Source organism: Baudoinia panamericana, assembly GCF_000338955.1.
Source record: "Baudoinia panamericana UAMH 10762 unplaced genomic scaffold BAUCOscaffold_14, whole genome shotgun sequence".
Lineage (NCBI taxonomy): Eukaryota > Fungi > Ascomycota > Dothideomycetes > Mycosphaerellales > Teratosphaeriaceae > Baudoinia > Baudoinia panamericana.
Window position 1 is genome coordinate 558,130 of NW_006911270.1, and position 23,600 is coordinate 581,729.

At 54.1% G+C, this 23,600-nt stretch overlaps 8 protein-coding genes across 8 annotated transcripts; 2 read left to right on the top strand and 6 right to left on the bottom strand.

Annotated features, from left to right (window-relative positions):
• Positions 1-72: 72 nt before the first annotated feature.
• Positions 73-1,597, bottom strand: BAUCODRAFT_134565 (uncharacterized protein; the record flags this gene model as incomplete). Its single annotated transcript, XM_007683024.1, has 3 exons — positions 73-1,327; positions 1,380-1,493; positions 1,555-1,597. The coding sequence occupies 3 exons, from the start codon at positions 1,595-1,597 to the stop codon at positions 282-284; spliced, it is 1,203 nt and encodes a 400-aa protein (XP_007681214.1). The 3' UTR covers positions 73-281.
• A 385-nt stretch (positions 1,598-1,982) lies between these two features.
• Positions 1,983-5,131, bottom strand: BAUCODRAFT_116776 (uncharacterized protein). The gene is made up of 7 exons (XM_007683025.1): positions 4,746-5,131; positions 4,314-4,691; positions 3,965-4,260; positions 2,789-3,902; positions 2,467-2,738; positions 2,330-2,411; positions 1,983-2,279 (listed from the first exon to the last, which is right to left on the bottom strand). Exons 1-7 carry the CDS (start codon positions 5,045-5,047, stop codon positions 2,213-2,215), a joined length of 2,511 nt encoding a protein of 836 aa, XP_007681215.1. The 5' UTR covers positions 5,048-5,131; the 3' UTR covers positions 1,983-2,212.
• BAUCODRAFT_38913 (uncharacterized protein) lies at positions 5,114-5,563 on the bottom strand. The gene has a single exon (XM_007682724.1). It carries the CDS (start codon positions 5,432-5,434, stop codon positions 5,207-5,209), a length of 228 nt encoding a protein of 75 aa, XP_007680914.1. The 5' UTR covers positions 5,435-5,563; the 3' UTR covers positions 5,114-5,206.
• Positions 5,564-6,315: 752 nt separating this feature from the next.
• BAUCODRAFT_152153 (uncharacterized protein) lies at positions 6,316-6,924 on the bottom strand (the record flags this gene model as incomplete). Its single annotated transcript, XM_007683026.1, has 2 exons — positions 6,316-6,820; positions 6,878-6,924. The coding sequence occupies 2 exons, from the start codon at positions 6,922-6,924 to the stop codon at positions 6,316-6,318; spliced, it is 552 nt and encodes a 183-aa protein (XP_007681216.1).
• Positions 6,925-7,246: 322 nt separating this feature from the next.
• Positions 7,247-12,053, top strand: BAUCODRAFT_79330 (uncharacterized protein; the record flags this gene model as incomplete). Its single annotated transcript, XM_007682852.1, has 2 exons — positions 7,247-10,135; positions 10,188-12,053. The coding sequence occupies 2 exons, from the start codon at positions 7,247-7,249 to the stop codon at positions 12,051-12,053; spliced, it is 4,755 nt and encodes a 1,584-aa protein (XP_007681042.1).
• Positions 12,054-12,370: 317 nt separating this feature from the next.
• On the bottom strand, positions 12,371-14,076 carry BAUCODRAFT_152155 (uncharacterized protein; the record flags this gene model as incomplete). Its single annotated transcript, XM_007683027.1, has 2 exons — positions 12,371-13,618; positions 13,675-14,076. 2 exons carry the CDS (start codon positions 14,074-14,076, stop codon positions 12,371-12,373), a joined length of 1,650 nt encoding a protein of 549 aa, XP_007681217.1.
• A 3,315-nt stretch (positions 14,077-17,391) lies between these two features.
• On the bottom strand, positions 17,392-19,778 carry BAUCODRAFT_28030 (uncharacterized protein; the record flags this gene model as incomplete). Its single annotated transcript, XM_007682663.1, has 6 exons — positions 17,392-18,372; positions 18,428-19,263; positions 19,322-19,468; positions 19,522-19,609; positions 19,661-19,698; positions 19,748-19,778. 6 exons carry the CDS (start codon positions 19,776-19,778, stop codon positions 17,392-17,394), a joined length of 2,121 nt encoding a protein of 706 aa, XP_007680853.1.
• Positions 19,779-20,649: 871 nt separating this feature from the next.
• On the top strand, positions 20,650-22,374 carry BAUCODRAFT_52931 (uncharacterized protein; the record flags this gene model as incomplete). The annotated part of the gene is made up of 1 exon (XM_007682794.1): positions 20,650-22,374. A coding segment is annotated over one exon (1,725 nt), but the record flags the coding sequence as incomplete, so codon positions are not given.
• Between the last annotated feature and the right edge of the window lie 1,226 nt (positions 22,375-23,600).

The following is a 23,600-nucleotide window of genomic DNA, read 5'->3' on the forward strand; positions in this document are numbered from 1 at the left end:
ATCAGGAGGCAGTCCCCTTGGTCACATGTACTATCCTAGCAAGACAATGCTCGACGCAAGGGGAGATAGGAAGGATAGAAATGGGTACCAGGTTGGCCGTGTGCTAACAAGCTAGTACACCATCGCGGTTGGCGCTATGTGTGCCGTCGGTCAACTTCCGCCAGCGCTACCAACGCGTCTGACTCATGAAATATCCTTGTTGCAAGGACCAAAGGTTCGCGGTCACCTGCGATTACCTCCATATCCCTACCACACCCACCAAGCATCATGCTCTACAATGCTCAGCCATTGCCCATATCCGAGATGAGTGCGCCGTACGCGCCCTTCGGCGTCAGTTGCAGCTTAGCAAGTCCTCCATTACCTGACAGCTTGAGGGTACCCGTTGGGGTGGCCATGCGCTTGACCTTGCCAACTTGTGTCCAGGCATCAGCCACCTTACCGCCGACAGATGTCTTGTCTCCTAATGACTTGATATATTGCGATCGTGGTGTTGCTGGCTGTTTCTCCTTGCCAACCGGAGTGTTCGGCTCGACAAGATCCAGGTCCTTCGCTTTTCCAGATGACGGTATGGTGGCTGACGACGCTTCGATCACTGCTTCCTCTGCATTCGGTCCGGCTGAGTCCTTCCTATTCAGCTCTTGTGCACTATCAGAGCTCTGATCCCACAGTCGACCGTTCTCCATCAAGCGATTGTACGCCTTTCTGCTTGCCCACCGCCAGAAGCCAGCTTTGCGAATCATGGTCTGCTGGCTTTCTTTTGCTACATTGACCATGTCCTCCTGCACGGCCTTCCGGATAGCATCTATCAGTCGGCGTTCTTCAGCGTTTCTGACCAGCTTTGCCAACGGAGCACCCAGTGCCGCCAATAGGTCGTCTACGTCCTGCTCGCTGACCTCATGTTCATCCACTTCACCTGTCTGGGGTCTGAGGTGGCGGTAGCGCACCTCACGGGTGTTGCTCGTACCTTTATGGAAGTAAAGGTTGAGCTTGATGTCAGGGTCTTCGAGCAACTGCCTCTCTTCGGTTGCCTCGTCCTCATCGAGGTCGCAAGGGTGAAGCACTTTCGCTACGGTCTCGATGTCTGCTTGAGTGATGAACTTCGCCCTGTTGGCCACCTTGGCTGCCTTCTTAGCTGCCTTTCGATCCTTCTTCCGTTTTGGAGTCGCACTGAGCAACTTAGGCACGGTAACCTCAACCAAGGTCGTTGACTTTGGCCCGTCTTTGTCGCGGAGATTCTTGAGTTGCCGTAGAAGCTCAGCAATTTGACGATGCCGCCTGTCATGCTGATCTTCGCTGTGCTTGCATGGTGCACACTGGCTTGTCCAGCCTGTGTCACGTCAGCAGGATGCTATTCATCAAGGATGCCTGCAGTAACACACCCTTTCTGAAAAGCTGAGTGTGGTATCGGCTGCACCACTCCACGTGGTTCCCGAGGCAGACGCTTCTGCACTTTTCATGCGAAAGCGGTGTCTCGCAGATGGGGCAGTGGTGTACTGCAGTATCGGTAAGCGGGGAATAGCTGACAGTGGCGAAGAATGGTCAGGCAGTACTCACCTAAGCCACCGCCCTCTTCCCATTTGTAGATGTCGTTCGGCATGGCAGCGGACGACCTGGAGCAGCCTTGTCCGGCCTCTTCGACCTTCTGAAATGACCGTAGAAGGCGTAACGATGCAGAGGAAGACTCCTGCGAGGCTGATACTCTGTGAGCAGCAATGTGCTGGAGATGATGTCTCGGGTCGAAATTTGCATTCTCTTGCTTTGAACAAGCTAACGTTCTGACTCGCAGTGTTGACGTGCGAATCGTGAAAATAGTTCATACGCGCGGAGTCGATGGAGAACGAGAGCTTTCACTGATTCAGCCTTGGATATGTCGTTACAAAGTGGACGCGGCGAAGAAGAACGTTATGTTGGAAAGGTAATAGAGAGAGGTTGGAGCCGATACCGATCAGCACCCGCGTTGTCATTAGTATTGTGAAGCGTGTGGCTTTGCTTTGTTCACAGTTGCTGTAAACAAAATCTGTGTTTGTGCGTGGCGTTGCCTTGGTCGTGTGTCACAAGGCTTCGGGTAGATCTGGCTTCGGTACCCGGCGAGATCCCACCAGCAGTTTAGCATGTGAAACACCGCAGGTAAGCAAGAAATAGTATTTAGCTGTTACCTATAGCACTAACTTTTGTCGAGCGCAGGAAAGCGACGAGCAAGGCTCTCACCTTGTCAGACATCCCTTACCAGGCGCGCACCGGCCCACACATACGGGTAGTTGCGCTGGTACCAGTTGACACTGCTACGGTCAGCTGCATGCTTCCGCTAATGACCGGGAGGAATACTTACAATGACTTGCGACCTGCAAGTCGTGGATGAGTGGCCCAAGAGCCTCCCAAAACGATGTTGTGTTTGTTGTCGTAGAAGTCCGCTATGACGCACATCAGCACAAGGGTGACCCGCAACTGCAGGCTTTGGGGGCTTACCGCTGTATGCAGGGTAGAGCTTCATCGGCACGAAGCCCTCCTGCTTCTCCAACGCTGAGCTAGTCCATTCCCAAAGGCCTCCCATCTCGCCTAGTCCGGCGAGCTTGTCACCGTTCTGTGTGACGGCGACAGGATTCCAGTATTTAAAGCCGACGTTTGCCGTCTCGAGGTCCACGAAGAACTGGTTGGGATCGATGCTAGCTGCAGCATTGAAGCCGCCCACGGAACGCGTCGATGGCGGTGTCTCTTCCACGCCGTCATTGGACAAATGTCTGCAATATGCTTAGCGCCGAACGCAATCGAGCCACGGAAAGCAACTTACCCATTGACTGCTGGAATAGTCTTGCCAAGAGCCTTTGATGCTTCCTTCCTTTTGATGCCGTCGGCGTGTTGATAGATGCTGCGTGCTTCCTCCACTGTGGGGACACGGCCGCCCATGTACTGGGCGCATCCGGCAAGCTCATCGTAGGATGCTGAAACGGGCCAATCCAACGCGAACTGAAGAGGCACCGGACCATAGACTGTACGGACAGCCTTGCCGTTAATGTACTCGTCAAATCCTGCTTCGCGACCGCGGTGATACTTGACGGTCTTGGTGTGCTCCACGCTCGTCCAAGACGCCGGCAGTTCATTCTTTCCAGTTGCGATCATAAAGCGTACATACTCTTCGTTAGTGATCGGCCGGCCTTTTGCCTGGATCGCACCAACTTCCACCGATTGCACAGGCTTCTCGACATCCCAACCAAAATAGCGCACGGGTCCATCTGCGGTATCCGGGTCATCAATGCCAACGCTCACGGTCTGCTTCGGCACATAGAACCACTCGTTCTCCACAGCCTGCTCGCGTGCCTGTTCCGCGAGATTCTCAAAGTCAGGCTTGAGCGCCACAGCAGGCGATCGTACCCATTCACTCTGAATGAGCATATATAGCAGGGTCTCGAGATGCATGAGCTCGTGCTCGAAGCCGAGCCAAAGCGCACGACCAGTCCAGCTGTCATTGTGCGCCTGACCGGACTTGTACAGCTTACGAACTCGTTCGCGAACATCTTCCTGGAAAGTGAGGATCGTACTGAGCTCAGGCCATTCATCTGGGATCTCACTGTGGGCATGACAATGCTCAGGGTTGTCAACATCGGGATCGATGCCGCGCTCGAATATGTCGTAGAAATACTTCGGCTCAGTGGGTGCAGTGTTGGTTGCCTCGGTGAGCTTCATATCAAAGAATGTCGGAATGTGGCCGAGGTAGAATATGCAGGCATTGCGCAACTTGATAGGCTTGTCGAGGAGCTCTTGATCTGGGATCATTTGTCGCGTGACAGTGTCCCAGATTGCCCAGACTTTGTCCCATTCCTCTAGACTAGGCACAGGATGCGCAGCGTATTCCTCTGGTTTGGTTGGAAACATGATTGCAGGCCGTTTCTTCAGTAGATGCAATGCTGTACGTCAAATTGTTCATTAACAGACGTTCTAGATTCGCCGAAGCAAGAGCAAACTTTACCGTATGTAGAAGCGTCATTGCTGAAAATAGTCGCTTCCTGCACCCCGCTTGCTCGCCACAGCTCATTGGCTTGTGTTTTCGAGTATTTGTAGCTTTCTTCGATGCGAATGCGTTCGCCTTTTTTGAGCAGTATGCCCTCGACTTCAACGTCGATTCTGGGTATGACGAACGCACGGTGACCACCACGTGAATTGTCATACTCGCCGATGATCTCCCAGTCGTCGAGCTTGAAAGCTTCGTAGCCGAGTAATCTGTTGGCATGCTTGAGCCCATTCGCTGTAAACTCATGCGTAACGCTTGGCCTTGTTAGTCATGCTGTAGCTTCAGTCGTAGCGTACGTTGTACGCACCCTTCGGAGTCGTTGTAAGCATGGAAAACCTTCTGAGGGTCCTGACAGGCATCGACACCAATGAGTAACATGTCCTGCGGTCCCAGCGCGGATGTGATCTGCCTGACGAAGTCGGCAGCTTCGTCTCTGGGAAAGTTGCCAATGCTGGAGCCCATTGACAGCACCGTCTTGGACTTGCTTGCGTTCTCGTCCTTTTGTAGCCACGCAAACCCATCGTCATACGTACCCAACAGACCTTGACATCTTACGTACCGGTACTTCGGAACGTCTGCTAAAGTACGCTCAAGTTCCGTTTCCATTAAGTCTAGCGCATAGTATTCGACATGCTTCCCTGCCGCATCCAAGGCATCCAGGAGTATTTTAATCTTGCGCAGATTGCTAGTCGGGCATATCAGTATGGCCTAGTTGAGAGGCGGATCGCCAAACGCGTACCCGCTCCCAAGTTCCACTACCATCGAATCCTCCGGTATCTTGTTTGCGATTGCCGCCGCGTGCTTTTCCAGCACGTGGATTTCCTCGCCTGTCAAGTAATACTCCTCAAGATACGTGATGCGCTCGAAGAGCTTCAAGCCCTGCACATCATAGAGCAAAAGGGTTGGTAGAGTCTTCTCGCACCCATCGGCTGTCCTAAGGCCGTTAAAGATCTCCTGCTTCAGCGAAATGCCATCAGTGTCAGACCGAATGTCTAAGATGGCAGGACCTCCGACTGGAGCTTCGTCTGGGATTGAGCCCATTACAGCAATTTCTTTGTTATCGTATAGAGTAGGTTGGAAAAGACAATAATGTAAGCAAACCTCTTACAGATATTACCAACCAGTAGAGAAGTACAAGCGCAGTGTAACCGAGATTGAGGCAGACACCGAACCTTCTCTTGGTGCTTAGTGGAACGTCTGTCAGCTGTACGTCAATTGGGGTCGCTTGAGGACACGAAGTCCAATAGAGACACAGCAGGAGCAAGCTATGCGGACTTTTAGCGGTTCTAAGGGCGGAGCGTGTCCGGGCCCGCGATCCGTAACGGTACACCGGAAATGTTCGAAGTCGAGGATTACAGAGCAGCCCTGTAGTCGGGTTCGTACATGCAAAATGGAGGCTCCGGCGGCCAGGAGCAGTAGGGAAACCATCCCTAACTGAGGGGAGGATTGGAAAGACTCGAGTAGATGACGTTTAGCGTGTGCATAGTCACCCCTTGGAGCGGTGATGTATCGTCATAGGGCGCGTTCTCTCTTTGAAATCGTACAGCAATGCCGAGCTTGTACTATCTGCTGGGCAGGGAAGAAGTAAGTGGTGCGCGTGCTGCAGGTCACCCTCGCGCTAGTGTGAACTCGTTGTTCCTGAGCTCGGCGCGCTCGTGCCTCGTGTTAGATCTCCGCACAGACATTCGAGAATAAAGTGGGGTCGATGCGCAGGGCATATACAGCAATTCAGCATCGTGCGGCGTCTATTCCGTCTGCTGCTGTTACTCCTCACTCGGTGTATTCGAACCCTTGACTCTGGAGCGAAGTGATGAGCATCCGAACTGAATGCGCCCAAAGGGGCACGTTAGACTATATGTTTACTGCACAAGCCTCCATATTGCATACATATCACGAGTGCCTTGAAGCTGCTTTTATCTCAAGATATGGTGTAGGGCAGAACACCGTCGCTTGGCTTCCCTCTCCCCAAGCAAAACCAGCCCTCTCCCATATCAGACAGTCCAAGGCTGGACCACGAAACTCGTCGTCTTCGTGGTGTGTAATCTCCGCAGGAAAGAGTGGGCGCACCGGCCGTCCGATGTAACGTCTGCCGCTAACCGTGCTGTGGCCATGCTGTGGCTATTGGCCATCACGGTCCTTTCTGCGTCCATCGGACAGGCTCAGAAAGTGTTCGAGTTAGCCATGTATGCATGCCGGGTAATTGTGTCGATCACGCATGCGACATTCGACAAATTCGGAGTTGACGTCGATCATCGCATCCGATGTGCAGAGGCAAGGTACAAAGGCTCGTTGCACTAACGGCTCATCACTCATCGCTCATACATTCGGAGCCCCATGCCTCCCTTACTGGCGCTCGGCCGCCATTGCACCTTGCCTTCCAGCAACGCCTTCGCTTGCTCCCTCATCTTGGACCTGTGCTCGTTACTCACCGCTAAAGCATCTTTGGCTCGACCCTGAGACTCGTTAAACTCCTCTTGCTGCTCGCTCGCCATCTTCACCTCCTCCTTGTTCCAATCAGTGTAGTCTGCCGGCTCAGCGGGCCAAACAAAGGGTCTCTCCAGCTCCACCGTCATGTGTTTTGTTGCCCTCGGTCGATGCCATCGTTTGTACTGTGGCCGAATGATCCTTGTTCCCTTACCCTGTTGTATGCGGGACTGTTTCACGTAGGAGCGGATAGAAGGTCCCACTCGGACGTTGTAGGCGTGGTAGAGGTAATCGCGGAGGTCGAGCTTGCTGAACCAGATAGGTACAATGAACGAGGCGTAATTAGCAGGGAGCCAGGAACTGTATTTGAGGATTACGAGGAAGTTCGGACTAAGTAGAAATCAGACACAGCTCGCACGTCTACCCTTCATTCTCGACTATGCGTACAGATGCAGTTCTTTCCTCCCCAACCTGAATGGCGCTTGGGTGGCCATACTGGCATATAACGCGTGTTCTGAAGTGTGCAGTGCGCATCGACACTAATAAAGATCCTACACATCGGCCAATCTTCCGCGTCGCGTGCCTGGCTTGTGCTTGACACTTGTCGGCTTGGCTTGCCAATGACATCTCCCCATCCTGGAAACAGTATCCCAATCGATCCTCCTCCCATTCTTTAATGACCGTGAATGACGAAGTTGTACTACTGCGCGGCCATGGCGGTTCTTAGCACGGCCTTCGGGAGAACGTATGGCGTAAGGGGTGCTTATTGAGGGCAGAGTTCAAGGTCCACACATTGCAGGCATATTTGGAAGCAACATGGACGGCACAGGCCTAAATGGCCACCGTACAGGCCAAGTCACTGTTGCGATCGACCCAGTCGCGCTGGTGGTGACAGAATGCATTACGGTAACGAGCGCTATGCGCAAACACACGAGATGGGCCCATTCCTCGATATCTTCGATTCTGGGCGGACCGACAGGGACTCGACCGCCTCCTTCCGACAGCCGAGCGTCAAACCACGAGAGGAACCGAGCTAGCAGCAAGCTTGATCTAATCGAAGACGATGGTGTCCTGACTTCGAGGTGGGGTTTACGAGGCAAAAAAGGCCAGAGCATGCAGGACAATCCGCTTATGAGTGCCTTCGCAAGGCTACGGGCGGACTTGAAGGGGTGCAAGGACATTCAGTCCTTCGATACTCCAAGCTTGCTCAAGCCCTTCCTCCAAGTGATTCGAAGCTCGAGCACGACAGCGCCTATCACAAGTCTGGCGTTGATTGCAATAACGAAGATGTTGGCCTACAACATAGTCAACCTGCAGTGTCCCAACTTTGGCCATGGCATGCAGCTGCTAGCTTCTACGGTCACGAATTGCAGGTTTGAGGGTGACAACAGCCCGAGCGACGAAGTGGTATTCCTGCGGATTTTGAAGCTTATGGAGGACATGATCTGTGGCGCATCTGGCCAGGTTCTTGGCGACGAAAGTGTATGCAATATGATGACGACTGCTCTCTCCATTTGCTGTCATCTGAGAATGAGCGAAGTGCTGAGACGGAGCGCAGAGGTCAGCATGGTGACCATGTGCCAGACCATCTTCATGCGACTAAAGGTGCTGGAAGCAGAGCGTGCCGATCGCGACGGCGAAACAGACACACTTGTGGCACAGGAGGACATGGATGCAGCTCGAATCGATTCCAACCCGAACGGAGATCATGGACCTAACGCCATGCAACGCGGAAGCACTAGCCTTGAGATACCAGGCACGAGTGGCGGCGACAGGTCTTCGATGGAAGTTGCGAGTGCAAGCCAGCTTGATTTGGCAAAGGTCGACGAGGAATCGACAAAGGACGTTCGGCCCTATGGACTACCTTCCATTCGTGAGCTCTTTCGGGTACTGGCGGATCTGCTGGATCCTCATGATCGACAAAGGACGGACACACTTCGGGTGATGGCGTTGAGGATTGTCAATGTGGCCTTGGAAGTGGCAGGACCGAGCATTGCGAACCACCCAAGCTTGGCTTCTCTGGCTAAGGACACGCTTTGCCGGAATCTGTTTCAATTGGTGCGCTCGGAGAACATCGCCATTCTCCATGAGTCTTTGCGCGTCGCCGGCACACTGCTTGCGACATGTCGGAGTGTACTGAAACTTCAGCAAGAGCTATTCTTGTCGTACATTGTAGCCTGCCTTCACCCACGTATACCCATTCCAGATGAACCGAATGTCGATCCATTACTCTACCAAGGTGTGCCGCAAGCGCCAGGGCTTGCGCGTCCACAGCCGACACCCGGTACGGGCAGCGGCAGGTCGACACCAGTGCCTGTCCGGGATCGACAGAGGCTTGGTATGGAAGGCGGGTCACGAAAGCCCGATGCCAGAGAAGCGATGGTGGAGGCTGTGGGAGGGCTAGTCCGCATACCCAGCTTCATGGCTGAGCTGTTCGTGAACTACGACTGCGAAATTGACCGCAGCGATCTCTGCTCGGACATGGTCGGCCTGCTATCACGAAACGCCTTCCCAGACTCTGCTACCTGGAGCACCACTAATGTACCACCGTTGTGTCTCGACAGCTTGCTGTGCTATGTGCAGTGGATGGCCGACCGGCTTGATGACGAGCCACAGACTTCGGGCATGCCGGACAGGAAGCGACTCCGGGAACAGCGGAACAAGAAGAAAATCATCATTCGCGGCGCAACGAAGTTCAATGAGAGTCCTAAGGGTGGCGTAGCGTTTCTCGCTAGCCAAGGCATCATCGAAGATCCGAACGACGCGCGTTCCGTCACCAGCTTTCTGAAGGGTACCACTCGGGTGGACAAGAAGGTTCTTGGCGAGTTCATTGCGAAGAAGGGCAACGAAGCGATCCTGGACGCCTTCCTTGACCTCTTCGATTTTCAAGGACTGCGCGTTGATGAAGCATTGCGGCAAATGCTGAACACCTTCCGGTTGCCTGGTGAGTCTGCCCTGATCGAGCGCATCGTCACCGTCTTCAGCGAAAAGTACTGCGCTGCCACCCAGTCAGAATATGTTGCGAACACGGATGCTCTGTTCATACTTACCTATGCGATTATCATGTTGAACACGGATCAGTATAATCCAAACCTGAAACAGCAAAACCGGATGACGGTGCAAGACTTTTCGAAGAATCTGCGAGGCGTCAATGACGGGAAGGATTTCGACCCAGCGTATCTACAGGAGATATATGATGCGATCAAGGCACACGAGATCGTCCTACCAGAAGAACATGACAACAAGCATGCCTTTGAACATGCGTGGAAGGAATTACTGGTCAAGACGCAGACTGCCGAAGACCTTGTAATATGCGAGACGAACATTTACGACGCCGACATGTTTGCGGCGACTTGGCGACCGATCGTTGCGACTCTAAATTACGTCTTCGTCTCCGCAACCGAAGACGCCGTCTTCCAGCGCGTGATTGCTGGCTACAGCCAATGTGCGCAAATTGCAGCCAGATACGGCATTAGCGTCTGTCTCGACCACATCATCCAGAGTCTGGCTAAGATCTCAACACTAGCGACCGAAGCTCCTCCTGATACGGGTCTCAACACGGAGATGCAGGCGAGTGGGAAGAGCATAATGGTTAGCAAATTTGCTGTCGACTTTGGCAGAGACAACAAGGCGGAGTTGGCGACCCTTGTGCTCTTCAGAATCATAAACGGTCACGAGGACGCCATCAGAGACGGCTGGACTCCAGTAAGTACTTGTGCTTGACCGCTATTCCGTATCTTGGTTGACAATGCTGCAGATCGTCCATATCCTCGTCAACCTTTTCGTGAATTCGCTGATACCCACCTCTTTCACGTCGATATCACGCGACCTCGACCTTCCACCTATTCCTCTCCAGTCTCCTGCGCAAGTCATTGAGCGCAATGACAAGTCCAGCGAAACAGGTCTCTTCAGCGCGTTCACATCGTATGTGAGCAGCGTTATGAATGATGAGCCTCCGGAACCGAATGATCAAGAAATCGAAGCAACTCTATGCACTGTGGACTGCATTAACACCTGCCGCTTCGAAGAGATTCTTGGCAACGTATCAGAGTTGCCTGTAGAGTCATTAAAATCACTGACCATGTCGCTACTGTCCCATCTGCCGGAGAGCGAATCACCGCCGTTCATCACTGTCAAGTCTGAGATGTCTGCTCCAACCCCAGTGCGAGCAAATGGCATGAAGGGCGGTCAAAGTGCGGAGCCGCCCGTATACCGGCCAGCCGTGGTGTATGTACTCGAACTAGCAACGATCCTCGCTCTCCGGGACGAGGAGACCATCGCTGCTCTTGGTGCAGACGTGGCGGACGCTCTGCAATCTGCGATTCGCGATGCCGAACGCTTACATCCTGTAGCTCTCAGCAGGACGGTGTTCTACCTGCTGGCCTTGCTGAGGGCCAGCAACGATCATAAGTATATTCGAACTCCCGTCGTGCTGCACGCTATTTCATCGTTCAGGCAAGATACGCTGAAAGCGTGCGCACAGCCAATACTGAAGGGGATACATGGCTGCATCAGTGGGCCGGCAGAATTAAGGAACGAGATGGCAAGCTCGCCGGACTTCTGGGCTATCATGCGTGCACTGCAACCGCAGCCCGAAGCTACAGGGCTTGTGTTCCAGATCGTCGAAGCCATTGTCGCTGGCCCACACCCAGCCATTACCGGCGATAACTATGAAGCCACTATTGCTTTACTGAACGCCTTTGCATGGTCCGGTAGTGTTGGTGCGAAGCTCGAACAACAACGCGACCAACAGCTCAAACGCGGTCAGCAAGCCAGCTTAACGCAGGACAAGAAGCTCAAGAAGAGCGAGGCTGTCACTCGCGGTACGCGAGCTCTAACGCTGGTGTCGCGCCTCGCCGGCTGTGCGCCTGCGTTAATTGCGCACTCTCATCTCGAGACGAATGAGGCTTGGCGGGCTTATTGGTCGCCGGTGTTCCGCTGTCTGGCGACTCAGTGCACAAACCCATGTCGCGAGATACGGCAACAGTCGTTTACCTTTCTGCAGCGCTGTCTGCTCTCGCCTGAGCTTACGTCGCAAGACCACAATGAGTGGACTAACATCTTTGGAGAAGTTCTTTTTCCTCTCATTAACCAGTTACTGAAGCCCGAGATTTATCAGACCGACCCGCTGGGGATGAGCGAGACCCGCGTTCAGGCGGCGCAACTGCTTTGCAAGATATTTCTGCATCACCTCGTGTTGCTCAGCGGATGGGAAGGTGTACTTGACCTTTGGGTGAAGATACTGACAATAATGGACCGCTTAATGAATAGCGGCCAAAGTGACACGCTTGTCGAGGCTATCCCGGAGTCGCTGAAGAACATTTTGCTGGTAATGTCAACTGGAGGGAATCTTGTCCCGCCTACGAAAGACGGCCCGGACGAACGGTCACAATTGCAGAAAGAGCTTTGGACGGAAACATCGTCCCGCCTCGAACGCTTCCTGCCAGGTCTCATGCCGGAACTGTTCCCAGAAGCTACAAACGATGCGAAGTCAGTCAACATATCCGAACCGACGCCGGCTACTAAAGCCATCAACGAGACGCAGGAAAAAGGAGTGGACCAGACGGAGGAGATATCGCCTCGACCTGCATCCTCAGCTATAGCAGAGGCACAGGCTGTGTAAGTGCCGGCCAGGGTCTCTGAAGTTCACTTCTCGCACAGCGCAGGCCTTGACGGGTCAGGAAGACCAGGCAAGGGCGCGGCTACTCACCACCGTAGTATCTCGCCGCAATGTGCTTCACTATAAGTGTAGATATATTGTTCGCCGATTGCCACGCTCCTCGTCTTTCACGGACTTGCTATCTTACACTAAAGCTGTACGATGCCGTCCAATGAGCACCAGCTCTATCAAAATTCAACCATGGCCCAGTACTGTGGCTCCGCGCCGCAAAGAGTCCCTCATCGTCCTCTTCTTATGCGATCCTGAGCGTTGTCCCCATGTCATCGCTGTAGAACGTCGCGAATGCCAACACGCCGCCGCTTTCTCGGCGAACGGAGATTGGGGCCGCCGTCCTCCTCTTCCGACAAACCTTTCATCTCTTGCGACGCAGATGGACCTGCAGTAACAGGACGTGCGCCTATAGGCGGCAAATTCAAAGGCGGTGCCTCCATAACACGTAGGGATTCGATAGGAAGTGATCTAGGCGTGAACGCCGTAGGCTCAGTAGGAGGCTCGGCTACTGGTAACCGCGGCGTCAGTGGCGCTGTCGAATAGAACATTGGTTGTGGCTGCTGTTGTGCTTGGTAGGGTAGAAACGGTTGAGGTGGTGGGTAGGTTCGCGAAGATAGAGCCTGTATTGGATCCCCTTGTGGTTGGGTCATCGCAGTTGGACTAGCGAACGGCAACGGTGTGAACGGCGGCGCAGACAGAGATCCTGACTGACGGGGCGGTAGTGCGGAGTGGGTCTGTAACGGAGGTCCGAACAACAGCGGAGGCGCGTGCATTGGGTACATGGGTGAGGTTCGAGGCTCCACTGGCCTAAATGATGGGAGGGTTACCACCACAAAGTACGTGCTTGCCTTTGCTTGTCTCACTCTGACGGGGAACGTCTCGAATCTTCCCGCCGGCTGCGCATACGTCCATATGTATGTGCGGTCCGAGAGACCCTGTGTGTAGCGGTCGGCGTCAGTCTCTGGGATGCCAACCAAGGGATCCTGACCGGGCCGCAATATAGGTGGCATGAAGGTCGGCTCGCGTGACTCACGCTCTGCTCGTAGTCTGTTGCGTATAGTCAGGAAGCTCTCGGCGTCGGCAGGAGTAGCAATGTCAGAGATGTGACGGCCACGAACGGGCTGCCCACCGAACAATATCTGTTCGAACTGTATGTTTGCGCGGATGATAACCATATCGGTGTTAAGCAGCGCTGTTGCTATCTCAAAAGCAGGCCGCGCAGGCGTTGGCGCGAGCGGCTGAGCAGCAAATGGTGGCGGCAGAGCCGTCGATAAGAACTGTCTCGGAGTAGTGGCTGCGTAACCTGTAGATTCGTCGCTGGCTTGAGACCTTAGCGATCGAAAGGACTCGCCTCGTCTATGTCTCGTTTCCGCAGTCGGTCGTGCTGCGGAGGTCGCTGGACCAGCTATGACAGGTTCTGCTGTACGCACAGGTCCTGGCTGCTGCACGCGAAGCTCACCTTCCTCTCGCAATCGTGGCCGACCGCGCTTCTTGTGCTGCACGTCAATGCAGGTGTCCTGTTGAAGCGTTAACCCTTGTGCTCTAGATGTCTGGTTGCTGTGAGTGTACGTACCTGTTTGCCGGAGGCTACACATCGCGCGCATGGACGTTGTACGTCGCAGCTCAAGTGCGCACGTTTACAGTTGATGCATGCCGAGGCGACATGCGTCTTCGATCTGCGTCCGCTACGCACAGGTGACTCAGCAGCAGTTGCTGGCGCTCCCGGCAGGCTGAGAGTCGTGGCTACGCTGAGACCGGTCAAGCGAAGGTCTGACGAAGCCGACAGTGACGTGCCATGCGCCGGTGATGTGTCTGATCCTGAGCCGGTCGCGGGTACCGACCCAGCTGGTACTGGAGCAGGGTTTGTGTCGAGAGAAAGTGCGAGTCTGGGCGCTGGGGCTCCAGAAGTTGTTGTTGATGAGGTCAATATGCCCTCCGGTGCCAGCGCTCTAGGTGGTGATGGCGGGCTTGACATCGGCGGTGACGGATAAGAGAAATAGAATGGCGGCTCAACTCCTGCGCTACACCAGGCCGATCCGGATCGTTGACTCAAGGCACGTTGTCGCCGGCGACTGGTGTCACACCGTTGCAAGTGCAGCAGCTCACAGTACTCTCTAGTAAGGCCGTTCATTGCTCCGGGGAACACCAGATGCATAGATCCAGATACGCAGCCTTTCCGACTGAGCAGGCACAACCCAAGCGCGAGCGGTCATGGAGGTACGCCAGCCAGTGATTGATCGATTGATTAAGATACTTTCGTTCAGCAAGATTCGACGATCATAATCAGGTGAGCAGGCGGTCCCTCGCAGTGCGCGTTCTTGTCCTTGTCGAAAACATTCAGTCACCTCGGACACCTGACCGTGTCCAAACTGCAGCAGCCTGAAGCAGAACTCCGCAAGCAGCAGTGAGCAAGCGATGAACCAGCCCTGAGAAGCGACACAATCCTGAGTGCAATTTGGGTGCGGCAGCATGTGTAACTGGAGGTCAACTCCGCCTGCGACTTCCGAAACACTGCGGTTCGGGTTTCGTTAGTGCGAGACATGGATATCGAAGATGGCGCATAGTCGTATGTTTAAGGTTATTGCGAGCGCCTGGGGACACGACGGCCGTTGAACGCAAGCCTCTCAGTTCTATTTCAGCGCAATGTTCGTTATACTGGCTTATGTCCTTCAATCATTCGAACCCTTTGTCGCACAAGCAATGCCTATCCACATCGACCGTTTCCGAGGACCGGAAGAAGTCACGTAAGCTGTTGGGATACGATGAGCCATTCACCAATTAGTCTTGTCGACAGCCTGTCCGCGAGGCGGGAGCGTTGCGCTGATCTGGAGCACTTATGCAAAGCCTAGTGGCTGCGTTCGCAAAGCTTAGCTTCGCTGCACATCCCCCGGTTAGGTCCACACAGGAACCAGGAACCAATGAAGCCAGCATCATCAGCAGTCGTGCAGCATGGCTGCCGCTGACAGAACGCCTAGCGGGGCCGGATCGCGTAACTTTCGAGGAAAGCTGGCTGACGTCGGTCTGCCTTGGTTTGGGTTGCGGCACAATGGGCACAATCTTTCAAGTAACACTCTGGTTATTAAACAAGTCATGCAACCGTTAGATATTGCTTGCTTATGCAACAAGAACCTAGTGAGCAGCGACGACAGGGATAGGATTTGAGTCATGCAACCGAATGATTCTGCATGAAGCAAGGCTCATCACGATTCCCGTGCGGCGTAAGAACTGATGCCTTCCATCAAGATCAAGCTCCCTCTGCATGGCAAACACTCGCTCTCCACAATATTTCAAGATTACCAACCATACAGCGTTAACAATTCTATTCGTTGCGGAGCGGATATATACTGTTTGCTGGGTGCGTAGAACCTGAGGAGGAGCACCGTCAACAGTGTGGCTTATCTACCACGACCGGAAGGGTGATGGGATTACATGCGTGCGAGACACCTTGGGCCTCTGCGTCCGATCGTCGCCATCAACCATCGCCCACATTCATATCCGTGCCAAACATTACCAGCAATGGAAGACGAAGTCACGTCCATGCCATTGTTGCTCCGCAATTGGGAGCACCGACGCGCTACGGACAATGATGCAGGCAGGTCGAAGAGGAGAGCCGAAGGCTGAGGTGCATCGCTGCCTTTTCCGTCCCTCTGCATTTCCGTCATACATTGCAATGATGAGTGCTTGCGCCGTCACGCCGCGAGGTTTCGCGATGCAGGGTCTTGTCAGTGAGGTGGCATGGCCGGTGCTTGCACACTCAATCATAACCTAAGCTCTAGCTTCAACACATGAAGTCCGAAGTTGAGGGACTGGCGTGCGGCCAATCCCGCCGCGCATCGGGCGAATGCACCTCACTTCCCTCCGACCAATGACCTTTCGTTTTGGCGGGTTGTCTCTGCCACTGCGAACACCTCTCATTTCGAAGCCTTATACGTGACTGCGGTCCTGTGCCATTCGGAGCCTGCAAACCCACTGGTCGTAGCACTACGGGCCCACACCTGCTGCAGCCTCCTGACAATGATAAGAGTCGATCCGCTTAGTAAGTCTTCGGAGAATGAGCCTCCCTCTAAGTGGCATCACAATGCACTATCGCGCCTCCACCGTCAGGGTTCAGGACGCCGGCCACAAGTTGACTTGTCGATCTAAGACTCCATGTGGCTGAGACCGGGTTCCGATCGTTTACGACGATATCGTATGCAAATTGCACGCTTACGCAGAATGCTTGGCTCGGAAGCTTGAAGACTTCATAACGATAGCCCGAGCTACAATATATAGGAACAGGTAGGACTGCGATGCTGCTGACGTCTCATGTACAATTGGCTCTCCTTTTCGGGAAGCATCGCCGTACAGGAGAGTAGAAGATTTGTATATTTGGCCACAACAGGGGTCGTAGGTCAGCCGCTGTCTCGGTACTTCCATTCCGAACTTGTGGGAAACTGCGTAATGTCGGTCAAATACGAACCGCCCTCCGACGCTGGTACTCCTTACGCAATTCCTCTTCGCTCTTCATCAACAAGAACATAGTGCTCACCGCTTGTACTCCTCAGATGCTAGAGCAGCCGGATGCACCTGACGTGTCGCAGCTTCCCCTCTGTCTCCGCTCCCACGTTTGCGACCTGGAAGACTACCGTCTCATCGCGTTTCTTGCGTGAATCTATTGAGACACTTCCTGCAGGTACATCATGCAAGAACGGAGCTCATCGTCAGTGAACGGGTGCCCCAGGGTGATGGCGATGATGCAGTCGCGTATGCCTACATCACAACCTTGCTCGGAGGATCCTCATCAGGGAGGCAGAGGCGGTAAGCTTTTGCCTTTACCTGCAGCTAACCGACGGACTGTGAAGTATTGACCATGATCATGACATTTGACTGCTTCATCAAACGTAAATCCTTACGATGTATGAACGCGCCCTAGGACACATAACCACGCCTACACTAGCTCAATCCAGAGTCACCATCTCTAGAGGCAGCAGACCACTGCGGCCGGAGGTCCAAAGATTGCTCCAGGATGTTGAGTCTCCGCGTTCTGATTTACGAGGCTGGCTATGATACTGTATTGTATGCGCTATCCCTCATTGATTTTGCAGAGGCAAGCGTACGCTGCTTGAACGTGCCTTGTTGTTCTTGCTTAAACTCGCTGAAGGCACCGTGCTTATCCGGTATGGGCGCTACATCTACCCTACGCGACTTGCTGCTTTCGCTGCTTCCATGGCGCTCTTACTTCTGCTGCTCGGAGCAGCAAGGGACTGCGCTGCGCGGCAATCTCGAACACGCCCTATGTTGCTTCAGCAGTTCAATCCTTCCTTTTGCCAAAGCCGAAGTGATGCTTCTTCTTCTCCTTTGTCAACTTCGCAGAACTATTCGCTTGAACTGGCGCAGTAGGCGCTGCTCCTGCGGCGTCCGGTGTACCGTTGGATCGCCCGTTGAGGTTCACACTCGCTATCTGCTGCGTTGGGGGTGCTACAGTGGGTGCTCTCTGCTGCTGAGATGGTTGTGGTTGCTGAGGAGGCTTTGGCTGCGGATCTGGCTCGAAAAGGTGCGCAGGTGCTTGCAGCTTCGGCATTTCTGCAGGTATGTTCAGCTTACGCTTGTCGGCTGAAAGGTCAGCAAGTTGCTGTAGGAAAAGCTTCGGCGTAAGCATGTGCGATGTCACGAGGAAGATGTTGCGCGAAGTAACTCGGCCAATGTCGTAGCAAGCCCGCGATTCGGAATAGGTAGCACCACCTGCTACGAACACGATTACGCGCTGTCTGTTCTCTGATCCCACGTTTCCTGCACGTCGATTGGCCCAGCTCGGGTTCGCCGTCCGAAGGGAGGTGGCAGAGACTTGAGCCGCTTCGTCAAGATCAAGAGGAGGTTTGGTGTACGGAAAAGCCTGTGCGTCTACGGCATTGTTTGCATGCGCTTCAAGAAGCAACTGCATTGCAGGCTCGAAGCGCGAAAGTGCATACCCCTCTTGCGCGTTGACCGGAGGGGGAGGCTTTCGGGGAAACAGCGAGTCTGGGGGTGGTCGCTTGTCTTTCAGTCCACGTTCGATCCTCGCTCCTAATAGAGTCAGGTTCTGTATCGGAGCGTCGTCACTAGGAGCGAGGTTGGCATGTGCTTCTAGCCGTTCAAGGTCCGCTCGTAAGATGCCGTCCCGGTGCAGCATGTACAGCAGCAACAACCGCAGTCGGTCTTCGGGTTGGACATCATCCTCGTCAAGCATCCTGACCACTTGGTCTGCCACGCCTTTCGGTTTCTTGTAGTCCTCATCTAGGCCTGTGGCAAGTGTCTGCCATCTGTCAGCGCGACGTCGGCAGCGGCATCGCAAGCGCAAGCGTACTTACTTGTTCTATATTGCCTAGCTCTGCCAGCTTCCAACGTTGGAATCGATTCATGCTCTCCTGCGCCATGCCTAGGTGGAGCGCATATGCCTCCTTCATGTTCTGGAACTGCGGCAGACCTGCAAGCATGTCCTTGATGGCGTTCAGACTATTCGCGCCACCGTCGGCTTCCTTGGTAAAGTTTGGATTGTCTTTGATAAAGCGCTGAAAGTCCGCCATCAAGACGTCAATGGTGTCTTTCATATGGCGATGGCGGTTGTCAGTCCATATCTTGTCCTTTTCGGTGATTTCGATATCCTTTTCCTGCTGGTCACGCTGGCCTTCGTTGATGGTAGTCCGGTAGGTGATCTTATCGCCTTCTTTGATGGGTAAGAGATCATGCGCCATTGCCTGGTATGTGAATTCGTGCAGAAGGGGTGCGAATAGGTCCATCGAGCGGTCGGTAATGTACAAAGTACCCCTTGGTCGCTTCGTCGGTGGCGGAAAGTCCTCGTGGAACTTAGCGTACAGGTCAAGCTCATCTTGTACGAATCTTGCAAGGTGCGAGCACAGTACGCTTGCTTCGTGATTCGATCGTCGTGGGCGGTAGTAGCGAATGCTTGGATATTCGCCTAGCGCCACACAGACGCCAACGATTTTCTGAGCAATATCTTCCATATGCTGCCTGACCAGATTGTTGCAACCTGGGTGAAAAAGAATAGGGAAGCTCCACGGGTCACGAAAGGTGACTAGATGCGACTCTCGGGGATAGAATTCTGCGTTGAGCACTCGGAACAGCGCAATCTGCTCGCGTGACTTGTGCGACTTGTCTATCCGTTCTCGTAGAGCAGGGTGCAGTACTGGCAAACTCATCAGTATTCAACCCTCGCACTGATTGCTGCCAGTCCTCAGGCTTACAGCTGGTCCAAACCAAGTGCGCCTTTCTGTACTTTCTCTTCTCCAGATCCGCCATGACGCAGTCCACGATGTATGGCTGCGGTGTCAGGAAGTAAATGGCATCGATGTCTCTATTCGCTTGGCGGCGGTCCGTGATCTGTTCAATGTCTGGAGTAAGTCAGGCGAAGCGCGACCTCAGCGGGACTCAAGTGGACGCTTACAGGTAATGTTGAGGTTCAATACCTCATCCTGATCAATCACATTGTCGATCAGGCGCTTTGACTCTGAGTCCAGAACCAGGACTTTCCACTATGGCCTAATCAGGTAGGCACGCGATGGAGGCAGGGATGCAAGACTCACGTCTCCTTGTATCACATGTTTGAGCGTCCCGAGTATGACTGCACAGCACGTTAGCAGTCTACGTCTGCGTGCTCGTGCACCACATACTCTCGCGCTGTGCATCTATTATTGATACCATTACGGGCGGTCGTGTAGTGGGTCTCTGAGTGGAGGGTAGCCCGGTAGCAGAACACTTACGACTGCTAGGGAAACTAGTGAGGGCAGGCGAAGGCGACTGCGGCCATGGTCGGGGTCGCGTGCTCCTGAGTGCTCCACGCCCTCTTTTTAAATGTAGCTCTGATATGCTCAGGTCTACGACTTCGTCATTGTAGCAAGCGCAGGGCGGAGGGTAGAGGCGTAGGCGGAGGTTCGGGCCGCTGCAACCCAAACCACCGCCTCGGGCCTCTCAGCATCAAAGTTGGGGTTGGAGTGCCTGTCGCAACATTGTTGCTCCCCACCGCATATTGAACCGCTCGCTCTTACTTGGTATGCTACTATCGACCCGCCAGTCCGGCAGATGCATCTACTGCGCCTTTCGGTGTCAACAACGTACGCTACAAGCCCGTCGGCTCAAGGCCACCTCCGCCACCAGCTCTGCAGAATTGGAACACGATGGCTCAAAGATCCGCCTTGTCCGTGCAGAGAGACGCGCAGACCGGGCCAGAAGTACTGACAAATTCTCGGATGTCAAACGTGTCGGTCTCGTGCGCAAGCAGATCGCAGGTCGTGATGTTAGTGCCCGCGGGGACAGCACCGTGAAGCCGAACATCAACGATGTCCTTAAGGATCGGCTCGCGGTGCTGAAGGACGAACTCCAACATGCACCGCTGTTGGAGCATGTAAGGAACGAGGAACACAGGGGGACCGGAAAGGACAAGCGCCGACCGACGTTTGACATGATATGGAAGGAGTTCGTCCAGTCACTACAAGCATCAGGCCATTCATTTCAAGGGCTCGATTACAGGTCGGGCACAAACCTACCCGCACATCTCTTAGACGCTTACAACATTCGTGGGGTTGCGGGCTTGGACGAGCGGATTAAGTATTCTTTCTACAATCATATTGTGGGCTCGAGTTTCACCGAGAGTGATATCAAGAACCAGAAAGCTCTTGCAGATTTGCGATATCCAAGCGAATGGTTCCCAGCTACGAGGACTATGCACCGCACGGTGCATTTGCACGTCGGCCCAACTAATTCCGGCAAGACGTATCATGCGCTGCAAAGACTCGAACAGGCTGAGAGGGGCGTGTATGCTGGTCCACTACGACTACTCGCACATGAGGTATACACTCGAATGAACGCCAAAGGCCGGCCTTGCTCTCTCATCACTGGAGAGGAGAAGCGCAGCTCTGAGCTGAAGGTCGGCGGCAACGCACTTATGTCTGCTTGCACGGTCGAAATGATGCCGCTAAATGCAACGATGGACGTGGCAGTCATTGACGAGATTCAGATGATAGGCAACGCTGAGCGTGGATGGGCCTGGACCCAAGCTCTCCTTGGCGTGAAAGCCAAAGAGGTGCATCTGTGTGGCGAGGAGCGGACGGTGCCCTTGATTCGTGAGCTTTGCGCGAGTGTTGGAGACAAGCTTGAGATCCACCGTTATCAACGTCTGTCACCGCTCGAAGTGGCCGGAGAGAGTTTGAACGGAGATCTGCGCAAGCTGAGGAAAGGTGACTGCGTGGTCTCCTTCTCAGTCATGGGTATACACGCCCTTCGTCGGCAGATCGAGCAACAGACTGGTCGCAAGGTGGCCACCGTCTACGGCTCGCTTCCACCCGAGACTCGAGCACAACAGGCACGCCTTTTTAACGAGCCGAACAACGAATACGACTTTCTGGTCGCCTCCGATGCAGTCGGTATGGGCCTCAACCTTGCCATCAAGCGCATCATCTTCGAATCGTCATCCAAGTTTGACGGCCAACAACGCCGTACACTCGGCGTTGCAGACATCAAGCAGATCGCTGGTAGAGCAGGCAGATATCGTACTGCGAGCTTCAATGCGAAAGCGACAGAGGAAAAGGAAGACCTTGCTGCTAAGAAAGGTGACCCACCATTTGAGAAGGTCGAAAATGCAGCTTCTGGCAACAGAGACAACGTCGGGCTCGTCACAACGATTGAGCCGTTTGACTTCCCAATCGTTGCCGCAGCCATGACTGCCGAACCAGAGCCCATCAAGACCGCCGGGCTCTTTCCGCCTTCTTCGGTACTCGAGCGCTTCTCGTCGTACTTCCCGCCCGGAACGCCTTTCTCCTACATCCTAATCCGTCTCCACGAGCTAAGTCAGATGCACAACCGATTTCACCTTTGTGGGTTGAAAGAACAAATCTTCATTGCAGATCTCATTGAGCCTGTCAAAGGCTTGACCATCTCCGACCGAAACATTATTTGCAACGCGCCCGCGGGACGTAGAGAACAAATCTGGCAGAAGCTGATGCCGGCGTTTGCCCGTTGTATTGCCAACCAGTCTGGTGGTAGCATAGTCGATATCGAGGAGCTACCACTGGAACTGCTTGAAGCGGAGGTATCTGCGAGTAGGGAGTACCTGGTGGAGCTCGAGCGCCTACACAAGGGCATTGTAGGATATCTCTGGCTCAGCTATCGCTTCGCCGGCATCTTCACGACCCGAGCGCTGGCCTTCCATGTGAAGAGCATGGTGGAGGAGCGGATTGAAGAAGTCTTGGGCAGGTTCAGCTTCACAGAGGAGACGCGTAGGAAGGCAGCGGCACGACGCGAAGCGCAGCTACTCCGCGAGATGGCGCAATCGCTTCCACTCGGTTCAGATGTGGAGCTGCAACAAGACTACACTGCAGAAGATCATGAGTCAGCTGAAGATGCGGCTCAGGATCTTGAACAAGATGTCGATTATGCAGATGCAAGGCAGTTCACTGAGACGGAAGAGTTCAAGCGTGCACCCGAGCTTGATCAGCACACGACAATGATCATCGGTGGTGATCGCTTTGGCGGCGAAGAGGATCTGGTGTTTGAAGACCCTACCATCAGCGACTGCATCGAGACAGACAAGGGCTCCGTCAGCTCTTTTGTCGATTGGCGGAGACAGCAAACTCGCGGTGAAAGTCAAGCATCAAGAGAACATGACGTAGAAGCTAAGCTCTCGCAAGCGTTCAGCGAAGGCGAAGCGGGAGCCACGGCTGCAGTGGAGGCTGACGATCTCGGACAAACGAGCGAAGAGTGGCCTTCCATCACGGACACTCTGTCAGGTCAAAATGCTGCCGATGCCATTCCAGATGTTAGCGACGAGACTGCGAGCCATGGCCGATCTTCCACTGATCTCTCCACTCCGGTCAGTCCGGAGACAGGCGTGAACGACAGTACACCCCAACCTCGAGAGGCTCACGCTGAGCCGCCGGACTCCGCTGAGGCGAGCGTGCCGCACGAGAGGCTCACGCGGCCTCGCCGACGGACTGCCTCGACGGCACATCGAGACGGCAACGTGTCACCGAAGCATCTCTCGCAGCTTGACATTCATATAACGGAGCCAGAGCGGCACGCCGAGTCGCGTCCCTAATGACTGGCATGTGGTACTAGTACGGATTTTGTTGTACAACAAATACTTAACAAGTAGCCATGCATTGTACCCATGTAAACCACCCATTCGTGGTACATCTTAGACTACACTGCTTAGCCTTATCTAAGTGAGGCTGTTCTTTGATGAAAGTGGTGTTGGGGAAGCATTTACGTTCTCGGACTGGCTCGCTTAGAGACACGTGCTGACACGGCGGCCGGGCGGCCAGCTGGGGTTATATATTGTGGCTGCCAGAGGCGTGGCTGATCCGCTGACCTTACTTGGCCGGTATTCGTTCGGATGGAAGGAGATCATACTTCAAAAGACTCGGGCCGTGCACTCCATACTGTATCCACAGGGTGCCGTAGACGGCCGGGTCGGGTCACATCACAAATATCACTTCCGCAATCGTGCAAAAATTGCTTGAACACTGGTGC

Bases quoted from the DNA above. Each gene is read 5' to 3' on its own strand.
- BAUCODRAFT_116776 (XM_007683025.1), bottom strand. From the start codon at position 5,047: ATGGGCTCAATCCCAGACGAAGCTCCAGTCGGAGGTCCTGCCATCTTA. The intron at 3,903-3,964 runs GTAAAGTTTGCT...TTTGACGTACAG, and splicing joins CAATGACGCTTCTACATACG to CATTGCATCTACTGAAGAAA. The intron at 2,412-2,466 runs GTAAGCCCCCAA...TGTGCGTCATAG, and splicing joins GCTCTACCCTGCATACAGCG to CGGACTTCTACGACAACAAA.
- BAUCODRAFT_38913 (XM_007682724.1), bottom strand. From the start codon at position 5,434: ATGGTTTCCCTACTGCTCCTGGCCGCCGGAGCCTCCATTTTGCATGTA.